Source organism: Coregonus clupeaformis, unplaced genomic scaffold (assembly GCF_020615455.1).
Source record: "Coregonus clupeaformis isolate EN_2021a unplaced genomic scaffold, ASM2061545v1 scaf0162, whole genome shotgun sequence".
NCBI lineage: Eukaryota > Metazoa > Chordata > Actinopteri > Salmoniformes > Salmonidae > Coregonus > Coregonus clupeaformis.
This window is the reverse complement of record NW_025533617.1, coordinates 355,001-367,500: the sequence shown is the minus strand read 5'-3', so window position 1 is coordinate 367,500 and position 12,500 is coordinate 355,001. Positions and strand designations below refer to the sequence as shown.

Below are 12,500 nucleotides of genomic sequence, written 5' to 3'. Positions count from 1 at the left end.
AACACTAATACTACCACTACTACTACTACTACTACCACTACTACCACCTCTACCACTACTACCACTACTACTACCACTACCACTACCCCTTCCACTTTCACTACTACTACCACTACTACCACTACTACTACTACTACTACCACTACTACCACTACTACTACTACTACTACTACCACCTCTACCAATAACACTAATACTACCACTACTACTACTACTACTACTACTACTACCACCACTACTACCTCTACCACCACTACTACCACCTCTACCAATAACACTAATACTACCACTACTACCACTACTACTACTACTACTACTACTACTACTACCACTACTACCACTACTACTACTACTACTACCACCTCTACCAATAACACTAATACTACCACTACTACTACTACTACTTACACTACTACTACTACTACCACTACTACCCCCCCACTCCCCTCCCCTCCACAGAACCCCCTACCTGATTGATAGAGTGCCCAGTCCAGTCCTGCTCAGCATGTTTTTACTAGTACCGCTCGCTAGCTCTCCTGCAGTAAGGGGTCAGAGGTCAGATACACAGAACAGTTAATCTATTGTGGAGTCGTGTGAAGTTCACTATCCGTCTCTCTCTCTCTGTCTCTGTCTCTCTCTCTCTCTTCTCTCTCTTTTTCTCTCTCTCTCTGTCTCTCTGTTGTGTGTGGCCTGACCATAAGTGGCCTGATCAAAGCACTGGTTCCAATCCAAGTGCCAATGCCATTTAGCAAACTCCAGGCGTTTACATTTGCTTGACATGAAACTAGAGCTCTTTGAACACACACACACCTGTGTACAATATGGTGGCGTATCTTTGATGTTATGGGGCTATTTTGGCATTTTACCCCCTTTTTCTCCCCAATTGGTAGTTACAGTCCCTGTCCCATCGCTGCAACTCCCGTACGGACACGGGAGAGGCGAAGGTCGAGAGTCGTGCGTCCTCCGAAACACAACCCAACCTAGCCACACTGCTTCTTGACACAGTGCCCGCTTAACCCGGAAGCCAGCCGCAACAATGTGTCGGAGGAAACAATATACACCTAGTGACCGAGTCAGCGTGCACTGCGCCCGGCCCGCCACAGGGGTCACTAGTGCGCGATGGGACAAGAACATCCCTGCCGGCCAAACCCTCCCCTACCCTGCACGGCGCTGGGCCAATTGTGCGCCGCCCCATGGGTCTCCCGGTTGCGGCCGGCTGCGACAGAGCCTGGAATCGAACCAGGATCTCTAGTGGCACAGCTAGCACTGCGATGCAGCGCCTTAGACCACTGCACCACTCGGGAGGCCCTGGGGTCCTTTTAAAGGTCAACGGCTTCATGAACTACCCAGTACCAGGATATTTTAACAAAGACCTGGTTGCCTCTGCCAGGAGGCTGACACTTGGCCGCAAGTGGATCTTCCAGCAAGACAATAATCCCAAGCATTAATCAAAATCCACAACAAAATTGTCCACAAAATCAACGTTTTGCAATGGCCATCTCAGTCTCCGGACTTGAAATTGAAGAGGACAGTCCATAAGCGCAGATTAAGGATATCAAGGATCTGGAAGGATTCTGTATGGAGGAATGGTTTAATTTCCCTACCAATGTGTTCTCCAACTCATAAAACATTTTAGGAAATGTGCCATTATTAGTATAAAATAATGTAATTTCCCAATTTTTTGAGCATACAAAATAGCTCAGTATTTGAATTATTTATTTTATACAGTCATTTTTGTTCATCTTTATCTAGGGGGTCAAGCCTTTCAGACCCCACTGTTTATAATATGTGAAGAGCACTCTGTCTGATCTGCCGTTGTCCCCCTCTTTCTCCACTCTCTCTCTCTCTCTCTCTCTCTCTCTCTCTCTCTTTCTCTTTCTCTCTCTCCCCCTCTCTCTCCCTCTCTCTCTCTCTCTCTCTCTCTCTTTCTCTTTCTCTCTCTCCCCCTCTCTCTCCCTCTCTTGCTCTCTCTCTCTCTCTCTTTCTCTCTTTCTCTCTCTTATCCCCTCTCTCTCTCCCCCTCTCGCTCTCTCGCTCGCTCTCTCACCCATCTCTCTCTCTTTCTCTCTCTCTATCTCTCTTTCTCTCACTGTCTCTCCCTCTCTCTCTCCCCCTCTCTCTCTCTCTCTCTCTCTCTCTCTGTCTATCTCTTACTCTCGCTCTCTCTCTTTCCCCTCTCTCTATCTCCCTATTTCCTGTCTCCAATGCTCTGTCCCACTGCTACAGGAATGCCAGGAGTCTAAGAGGCTGCACAGCTCACCTTTGGTACCCTCTGCGCGTGTGTGCGTGTGTGCGCGTGTGCGCGTGTGTGTGCGTGCGTGCGTGTGCGTGCGTGTGTGTGCAAAGCAACCATTTCCATCCATTCAATCCACAGAGACACATTTATTTTTAGAATCGCTTCAAAAACATCAGTCAAATCAACAGTCAAAGAGTTAATTCTGTACAAACACAAAGTCTCACATCAAGTTAATGTCTCAAAGTTCTCAATGATGGGTTTAGTAGGCTATTCATCTCTGTGACAGACAAGACAAACAATGGCACAATGCTGATTTATTCAGACAAGACCAACAGTGGCACAGTGCTGCCTTATTCAGACAAGACCAACAGTGGCACAGTGTTGACTTATTCAGAAAAGCTGCTGCCCCAAAGGAAGAGTCTTAACTTATTGCAATGGCATACAAAATTATAATTAAGGCACAATCAAAAATCAATAGAAATACAAAATGAATATACAAAAACACGTACACTTTAGCTTTAAAGCCTATATGCAAATTAGAAATATATTTCAACCTATCCTCGCGAGCCACTGATCTTGCTGTATGGAAGAACATATTTATTTAAGCTCGCAAGATCAGTGTGGCTTCTGAAGCTAGGGAAAATCCAGCGGAACATCAAACGAGCACACAATATCTTACACATTATGGCAAAGAACAAGGTTAATACTTCAAAACAAATATGGTACATACATTTTCAAGGCTAATGGTTTCTGGGAAAGATCCACCATAGAACAAATGCTCTCCAAAAAATTAACTAGCAAATACAAAAGCATTACTCTACTAAATGTGTACACATTCACACAAATGTGATCATATTAATAAACATAACTATGATTCTCTGTTGCTCTGTATCAGTAGTATCAAAATAGAAGGAGCTATGAGGATTAGAGTTAGAGGAGTTAGAGGCACTATGGGGATTAGAGTTAGAGGAGTTAGAGGCACTATGGGGATTAGAGTTAGAGGAGTTAGAGGCACTATGGGGATTAGAGTTAGAGGAGTTAGAGGCACTATGGGGATTAGAGTTAGAGGAGTTAGAGGCACTATGGGGATTAGAGTTAGAGGAGTTAGAGGCACTATGGGGATTAGAGTTAGAGGAGTTAGAGGCACTATGGGGATTAGAGTTAGAGGAGTTAGAGGCACTATGGGGATTAGAGTTAGAGGAGTTAGAGGCACTATGGGGATTAGAGTTAGAGGAGTTAGAGGCACTATGGGGATTAGAGTTAGAGGAGTTAGAGGCACTATGGGGATTAGAGTTAGAGGAGTTAGAGGCACTATGGGGATTAGAGTTAGAGGAGTTAGAGGCACTATGGGGATTATAGTTAGAGGAGTTAGAGGCACTATGGGGATTAGAGTTAGAGGAGTTAGAGGCACTATGGGGATTAGAGTTAGAGGAGTTAGAGGCACTATGGGGATTAGAGTTAGAGGAGTTAGAGGCACTATGGGGATTAGAGTTAGAGGAGTTAGAGGCACTATGGGGATTAGAGTTAGAGGAGTTAGAGGATTTAGAGGAGTTAGAGGACTTAGAGGAGTTAGAGGATTTAGAGGAGTTAGAGGAGTTAGAGGAGTTAGAAGAGTTAGAGGATTTAGAGGATTTAGAGGAGTTAGAGGAGTTAGAGGATTTAGAAGAGTTAGAGGACTTAGAGGAGTTAGAGGAGTTAGAGGAGTTAGAGGACTTAGAGGAGTTAGAGGAGTTAGAGGATTTAGAAGAGTTAGAGGACTTAGAGGATTTAGAGGACTTAGAGGAGTTAGAGGACTTAGAGGAGTTAGAGGATTTAGAAGAGTTAGAGGACTTAGAGGAGTTAGAGGACTTAGAGGAGTTAGAGGACTTAGAGGAGTTAGAGGATTTAGAGGAGTTAGAGGAGTTAGAGGAGTTAGAGGATTTAGAGGAGTTAGAGGACTTAGAGGAGTTAGAGGACTTAGAGGAGTTAGAGGACTTAGAGGAGTTAGAGGAGTTAGAGGATTTAGAGGATTTAGAGGAGTTAGAGGATTTAGAGGATTTAGAGGAGTTAGAGGAGTTAGAGGATTTAGAGGAGTTAGAGGAGTTAGAGGAGTTAGAAGATTTAGAGGAGTTAGAGGAGTTAGAGGACTTAGAGGATTTAGAAGATTTAGAGGATTTAGAAGATTTAGAGGAGTTAGAAGATTTAGAGGATTTAGAGGAGTTAGAGGAGTTAGAAGAGTTAGAGGAGTTAGAGGATTTAGAGGAGTTAGAGGAGTTAGAGGATTTAGAGGAGTTAGAGGATTTAGAGGATTTAGAGGAGTTAGAGGACTTAGAGGAGTTAGAAGATTTAGAGGATTTAGAGGAGTTAGAGGAGTTAGAGGACTTAGAGGATTTAGAAGATTTAGAGGATTTAGAAGATTTAGAAGATTTAGAGGATTTAGAAGATTTAGAGGAGTTAGAGGACTTAGAGGATTTAGAAGATTTAGAGGATTTAGAAGATTTAGAGGAGTTAGAAGATTTAGAGGATTTAGAAGATTTAGAGGATTTAGAGGAGTTAGAGGAGTTAGAGGACTTAGAGGATTTAGAAGATTTAGAGGATTTAGAAGATTTAGAGGAGTTAGAAGATTTAGAGGATTTAGAAGATTTAGAGAAGTTAGAGGATTTAGAGGAATTAGAGGAGTTAGAGGAGATAGAGGATTTAGATGATTTAGAGGAGTAGGGCGCCATCTTGGAGGAACAGTAGGTACTACTGAGACACAGACACTTCTACAGTCTACAGGGCAGGAGAAGACATGAGCTTCAAGTCAGTTATCATCATCATTTGTTTTTTTTGTTAGGCCTGATCAGGTTTGATACTCTGTACATTTAATTTAATGCAGTTAACATTTCAGAATAACATGCAAATGTCCCATTTTCATATTCTGAATCCTCAACCAGAGTTTTAAGGAGAGGGGGGGAGGGAGAGGCGCCATTCAGACATCCAGCCAAGAGGAGAGGGAAAGGAGATATTTAAATCCAGTGACAGGCCCAATCACTATCTAGTGGCAGGCCCAATCACTGTCCAGTGGCAGGCCCAATCACTGTCTAGTGGCAGGCCCAATCACTGTCCAGTGACAGGCCCAATCACTGTCTAGTGGCAGGCCCAATCACTGTCCAGTGACAGGCCCAATCACTGTCTAGTGGCAGGCCCAATCACTGTCTAGTGGCAGGCCCAATCACTGTCCAGTGACAGGCCCAATCACTGTCCAGTGACAGGCCCAATCACTGTCCAGTGGCAGGCCCAATCACTGTCCAGTGACAGGCCCAATCACTGTCCAGTGACAGGCCCAATCACTGTCTAATGTTTGTGTGTTATTCCTGCCTGTCGCTAGGGGAGAATGTGTTTCCTGTAACCTGATAGGTTAGCGCTGGGAGGGAGGTGGCCTGAGGGGAGGAAATTACACATTCACTTGAAATGATTGTCAATCGTACACTTTCTACCCTCCGCCTCCACTCCCCTGACATGGGACCGTGTCGCTTGTGTCGTCCATAGTTATAGGAACCTAGAAACAGGGACACAGCTGCCAGCACATCCCATGCAGTCCTAACCATCACAGATGTTTTTCAGATGTTCACTTATTACCATAACATTAATACCTCTTAGACAATTGGTCATTGTGTTGTTGTGAGAGGAAAGAGAAAAGTAATGAATGGAGCTGATTCATAAAAGACGTTGCTCTTGTTCATCAATGAGTTTGCTCATTAGAGTTGTAATGGTTAGAAACATTTTTTTTTGTAATGTGTTGTGTTGTTATGTCCTCAGAGGAACTAGGCCGGTTTGAAGTGGCTTTGTCTCAGGCGGTGGGGATTCAACAGAACAAGAGGAACAGGGTGGTGGGCATAGGGAATACAGAGGAACAGGGTGGTGGGCATAGGGAATACAGAGGAACAGGGTGGTGGGCATAGGGAATAAAGAGGAACAGGGTGGTGGGCATAGGGAATAAAGAGGAACAGGGTGGTGGGCATAGGGAATAAAGAGGAACAGGGTGGTGGGCATAGGGAATAAAGAGGAACAGGGTGGTGGGCATAGGGAATAAAGAGGAACAGGGTGGTGGGCATAGGGAATACAGAGGAACAGGGTGGTGGGCATAGGGAATAAAGAGGAACAGGGTGGTGGGCATAGGGAATACAGAGGAACAGGGTGGTGGGCATAGGGAATACAGAGGAACAGGGTGGTGGGCATAGGGAATAAAGAGGAACAGGGAAAATGGCACGTTCCCCCTTCAGAGATCTGAGGGATCAGGTATCACCCCTCCCTCTTCGTTTCACCTTTCTTTCTCAGCGTCTCCTGCTGATTGTCATAGTCACGTCATAGTTGTTGAACTCGCTGTAACCGTCATTGTTTCCTGTGAAGGTCTTTCCTATCGTCTCGGTTGTAGTTCATTCATTCATTCATTTGACCTTCTTTGGTATCATTAGTGCTATCAGGTGGCATAGTCATAGTCCCATCCTGGCCCTCCTCCTCCTCCTCCTCCTCCTCTTCCTTCTCCTGCTCCTCCTGCTCCTCCTCCTTCCCAATACTGGGCATGGCCTTGTCCAGGTTCAGGAGAGTCTGGGTGAGGAGGCAGAGTTAGGGCGTGTCCTACCGGGGTGGGGCCAGACCCAGGAACAATCCCATAGCATCATGTGTTCCAGGAGATGGCTGCGCTGTGTTCCTTAGCCTTCATACGCAGCGCCGCGATGCTAGAAGACTTTCTGTCTGGGTCGACACTGGTCAGGTCGTACCCATTGAGACCCCCACCCCCTCCGCCCATTCCCCCAGCCCCAAAGAGGCTTCCCATGTGTGTCTGTCCCATGTGACCCTCATGGCCCCCTACGCCCGGGCTGGGCACGCCTAGGTAGTCGGAGACCCCTCCATGGGGGTGTGGGGGCATGCAGGAGGTGACAGATCCGTCACAGGGCACCACACAGCCAGGTACAGGAGAGGCGCCGCTGCCCCCACCCAGCCACGATGGGTTCTGGATCTACATGGAGGAATAGACAGGAGCAGGAGGTTAGGAGAACTCAAATATTGTAACACAGAAACAAATGCTAACTAACTTGATTTTCTTCTGGAGGGTCGAAAGTGGCTAACTAGCAGAAACAGCAGATTTAGTCAGTCACCTTCACAGAACAACCCAAACATTCCAGTTAAAATCTCTGTTTTTTACTTCACAAGAGATTACTCCAGAGGAGGCTGGTGGGAGGAGCTATAGGAGGATGGGCTCATTGTAATGGCTGGAATGGAATAAATGGAATGGAATCAAACATGTGGTTTCCATATGTACGATACCGTTCCATTTATACCCTGAGCCCGTCCATCTATAGCTCCTCCCACCAGCCTCCTCTGGAGTAATCTTATCCCTTACTTCCATGGTGTAGCTATGAGCGCTATCCCAATCCCTTCTGAAACTAGGTCTGATCCCATCCCTTCAGTACCTGTGTGTAGTTCTCTGGCCTGGTGAGGAGGGGGAGCTCGTAGGCAGTAGAGAAGTGAGTCCTGACCTGCTGCATCTGACCAAACCTCTCCCTCTTCCTCCACTTGGCACGCCGGTTCTGAAACCACACCTGCAGAGAGGAAGAGGAGGATACATCACAAACAACCATTCATCTGGTTCATATAATGGTGTCATGGGGCTCCCTCTCATCTGGTTCATAATGGTGTCATGGGGGGAGAGGAGGAGGATACATCAGAAACAACACTCTTAGAAAACAGGGGCTACCTAGAATCATAAAAGGTTCTTCGGCTGTCCCTGTAGGAGAACACTTATATAGTTCCAGGTAAAACACGTTTTGGTTCTGAGTAGAACCCGTTTTGGTTCCAGTTAAAACCTTTTCATCAAAGATCCACCATATATATCAAACAGAGATGCGTCATACATGGATATATTTTGATGGACCTGCCTTTGTTATGATTAACCAGAAAAAGAAACTCTAGTCAGCTAATGAGAGTAGCCTGGCATGAGACTGTCTAAACCACAGAGGGTGAAGAAAGACCGTCTATGAATTCTGCAGCACTTGAAGGCCATAGGTTGACGTGTCTTTGAAGTTCTGTTGAATGTTGTACGTGATCCACATCTGGACCTGCAGCACACAGTAGACTAGAGAGGTGTGCTCACCTCCGCTGTCATCACAACAGGAAGCCTCTCATATAGTACATTCAACAATCACTAAATCAATGCCACATATTCTGGAAGAGATGGACTGGGTCTTTGTGTTACTGTACAGTATGTGGGTTAGTATTGAAATAGGGAGAGGGGTTGGGGGAGATGGGAGAAGGGAAGAGGGGTTGGGGAGAGGGGAGAAGGGGAGAGGGGGAAAGGGGTTGGGGGAGAGGGGGATGGGGGAGAGGGGTTGGGCAGAGTGGAGAGAGGGGGAGAAGGGTTGGGGGAGGGGAGAGGGGAGAGGGGAGAGGGGGAGGGGTTGTGGGAGAGGGGAGAGGGAGGGAGGGGAGAGGGGTTGGGGTTGAGGGGAGAGGGGGGAGAGGTGTTGGGGAAGAGGGGAGAGGGGAGATGGGTTGGGGAGCGGAGAGAGGGGAGGGGGAGAGGGGTTGGGGGAGAGGAGAGAGGGGAGGGGGGTGAGGGGAGAGGGTTTGGGAGAGAGGGGAGAGGGGGAGGGGGAGGAGGGGAGAGAGGGCGAGGGGAGAGGCGAGAGGGGAGAGGGTTTGGTAGAGGGGGAGAGGGGAGAGGGGGAGAGGGGGTGATGGTTTGGGAGAGAGGGGAGAGGGGGAGAGGGGGAGAGGGGGAGAGGGGGGAGAGGTTTGGGAGAGAGGGGACAGGGGAGAGGGGAGAGGGAGAGGGGGCGATGGTTTGGGAGAGAGGGGAGAGAGGGAGAGGGGGAGAGGGGTTGGGGGAGAGGGGAGATGGGGAGGGGGTTGGGGCAGAAAGTCCTGGGGGAGAGGGGGTTGGGGGAGAGATATTGGGGAGAGGGGAGAGGGGGAGAGAGTCTTGGGAGAGGGGGTTGGGGGAGAGGGGAGAGGTGGAGAGAGTCTTGGGGGAGAGGGGGGCGATGGATTGGGGGAGAGGGGTTGTGGGAGAGGGAGAGGGGGGAGGGGTTCTGGGAGAGGTGAGGGGGAGAGGGGTTGGGGTTGAGGGGAGAGGGGGAGAGGGGTTGGGGAAGAGGGGGAGAGGGGGAGAGGGGGAGATGGGTTGGGGAGAGGAGAGAGGAGAGCTGGGAGAGGGGATAGGGAGAGGGGAGAGGTGAGAGGGGAGAGGGGGGAAAGGGTTTGGGAGAGAGGGGGGAGGGGTTTGGGAGAGGAGGGAGGTGTTGGGAGAGAGGGGAGAGGGGAGAGGGGAGAGGGTTTGGGAGAGAGGGAGAGGGGGAGGGGTTGGGAGAGAGGGAGAGGGGGAGAGGGGAGAGGGGGGTGATGGTTTGGGAGAGAGGGGAGAGGGGGAGAGGGTTTGGGAGAGAGGGGAGAGGCGGAAGGGAGAGGGAAGAGAGGGGGAGAGGGGAAAGGTGAGAGGGAGAGGGGGAGAGGGTTTGGGAGAGAGATATTGGGGGAGAGGGGAGAGGGGGGAGAGAGTCTTGGGAGAGGGGTTGGGGGAGAGGGGAGAGGTGGAGAGAGTCTTGGGGGAGAGGGGGCGATGGATTGGGGAGAGGGGTTGAGGAGAGGGGAGAGGGAGAGGGGGGAGGGGGAGGGGTTCTGGGAGAGGTGAGGGGGAGAGGGGTTGGGGTTGAGGGGAGAGGGGGAGAGGGGTTGGGGAAGAGGGGGAGAGGGGGAGATGGGTTGGGGAGAGGAGAGAGGAGAGCTGGGAGAGAGAGGGAGAGAGGGGAGAGGTGAGAGGGGAGAGGGGGAAAGGGTTTGGGAGAGAGGGGGAGGGTTGGGAGAGAGGGGGGAGGGGGTTGGGAGAGAGGGGAGAGGGAGAGGGGAGAGGGTTTGGGAGAGAGGGAGAGGGGGGAGGGGTTGGGAGAGAGGGAGAGGGGAGAGGGAGAGGGTTTGGGAGAGGGGGGAGAGGGGAGAGGGGGAGAGGGTCTGGGAGAGAGGGAGAGGGAGAGGGGAGAGGGGAGAGGGGAGAGGGGAGAGGGGTTGGGGGAGAGGGAGAGGGGGTGATGGTTTGGGAGAGAGGGGAGAGGGGGAGAGGGTTTGGGAGAGGGGAGAGGGTGAGAGGGGGAGAGGGGGAGAGGGGGGGGGGGAGGGGTTTGGAAGAGAGGGAGAGGGGAGAGGGGAGAGGGGAGAGGGTTTGGGAGAGAGGGGAGAGGAGTTGGGGAGAGGGCAAAGGGCAGAGGGGTTGGGGGAGGGGGAGAGGGGAGAGGGGAGAGGGGAGAGTGGGAGAGGGGAGAGTGGGAGAGGGTTTCGGAGAGAAGGGAGAGGGGAAGAGGGGAGAGGAGAGAGGGAGAGGGGGATAAGGTTTGGGAGAGAGGGGAGAGGAGAGAGGGGGGAGGGGGAGAGGAGAGAGTTTTTTTTATTTTCTTTCTCTCTTCCCTGAAGTTTCTTCCGCCCCGTCTCCCTCTCTCTCTCTCTTTCTCTCCTCCCCTCTCTCTCCTCCCTTTTTATTCGGCGAAGGGAAGTGGGGATATTGGAAAGGGAGAATGTTCAAACTGGAGCTTGTTTTCATTTCATGTTTAATTTCCTGACGTCTAAAGCCCTTGGCTTTCCTCAGCTAACCCCCCTGACCTTCTGGAGACTCACAGACTGGAGCAGTGGACCAACTACACACAGACTAGCCACACACACACACACACACACACACACACACACACACACACACACACACACACACACACACACACACCCAAACACACACACACACACACACACACACACACACACACACACACACACACACACACACACACACACACACACACACACACACACACACACACACACACACACACACCCACACACACAACATACATACATAATTCCATCCTTACACACTCAGATAAATACATTTGAAAATCTAAAACACACACTTGTCCTGAATTAAACACAGTCCAATTAATACATTCCTGTTATCTTCTACTGGGACCCATTCTAACACACATGACGTCCTCCTCTAAGGCTCTGGGTACATTGTGGGTCATATATCGCTGAGGGTTTTGCTCTCTACACTGTGTGTGTGTGTGTGTGTGTGTGTGTGTGTATGTGTGTGTGTGTGTATGTGTGTCAGTGTGTGTGCTGCTTTCTGTTGAGCGGCAGTGGGAACAGAGACACAGGGCCAAATAGTAGTGAGGAGAGATCATTGAGGGAACATTATGAAGTCAGACGTGGTGTCCCATCACTGATCTTCGTCTTCTATTCCCAGATCACAGCAGAGCAGAGCAGCAACCCCCTCTCAGCTCAGCTAGCAGGACCAGAACCAGCATAGCATCTGGCTGCACAGAGAGCACACTAGGTAGCATTAGAACACTTGCACCATGACGTTAGCTCTCCTGAACAGGACAAGTCACTTCACTATGTATACAGTGCCTTCGGAAAGTATTCAGACCCATTTACTTTTTCCAAATGTTTGTTACGTTACAGCCTTATTCTATTTTTTTTTTTTATCCTCAGCAATCTACACACAATACCCCATAATGACAAAGCGAAAACAGGTTTGTAGAAATGTAAAAAAAAAAAAAAAAAAACTGAAATACATTATTTACATAAGTATTCAGACCCTTTGCTATGAGACTCGAAATTGAGCTCAGGTGCATCCTGTTTCCATTGATCATCCTTGAGATGTTTCTACAACTTGATTGGAGTCCAACTGTGGTAAATTCAATTGATTGGCCACAGTTGGCAGTGCATGTCAGAGCAAAAACCAAGCCATGAGGTCAAAGGAATTGTCCGTAGAGCTCCGAGACAGGATTGTGTTGAGGCACAGATTTGGGGAAGGGTACCAAAACATTTCTGCAGCATTGAAGGTCCCCAAGAACACAGTGGTCTCCATCATTCTTAAATGGAAGAAGTTTGGAACCAACAAGACTCTTCCTAGAGCTGGCCGCCCGGCCAAACTGATCAATCAGGGGAGAAGGGCCTTGGTCAGGGAGGTGACCAAGAACCCGATGGTCACTCTGACAGAGCTCCAGAGTTCCTCTGTGGAGATGGGAGAACCTTCCAGAACCACAACCATCTCTGCAGCACTCCACCAATCAGGCCTTTATGGTAGAGTGGCCAGACGGAAGCCACTCCTCAGTAAAAGGCACATGACAGCCCACTTGGAGTTTGCCAAAAGGCACCTAAAGACTCTCACACAATGAGAAACAAGATTCTCTGGTCTGATGAAATCAAGATTGAACTCTTTGGCCTGAATGCCAAGCGTCACGTCTGGAGGAAACATGGC

At 49.3% G+C, this 12,500-nt stretch overlaps 1 protein-coding gene across 1 annotated transcript in view; it reads right to left on the bottom strand.

The window, feature by feature from the left end:
* Positions 1-4,858: 4,858 nt before the first annotated feature.
* The window catches only part of LOC121568052 (homeobox protein aristaless-like 4), a 34,649-nt gene continuing 27,007 nt past the window's right edge, over positions 4,859-12,500 (bottom strand). Inside the window, exons 3-4 of the mRNA XM_041878616.2 lie at positions 7,672-7,800; positions 4,859-7,217 (exon numbers count right to left, since the gene is read on the bottom strand). Coding sequence (XP_041734550.1) covers positions 6,876-7,217; positions 7,672-7,800 — 471 coding nt within the window. The 3' untranslated portion in view covers positions 4,859-6,875. The remainder of the gene's footprint in view (positions 7,218-7,671; positions 7,801-12,500) is intronic.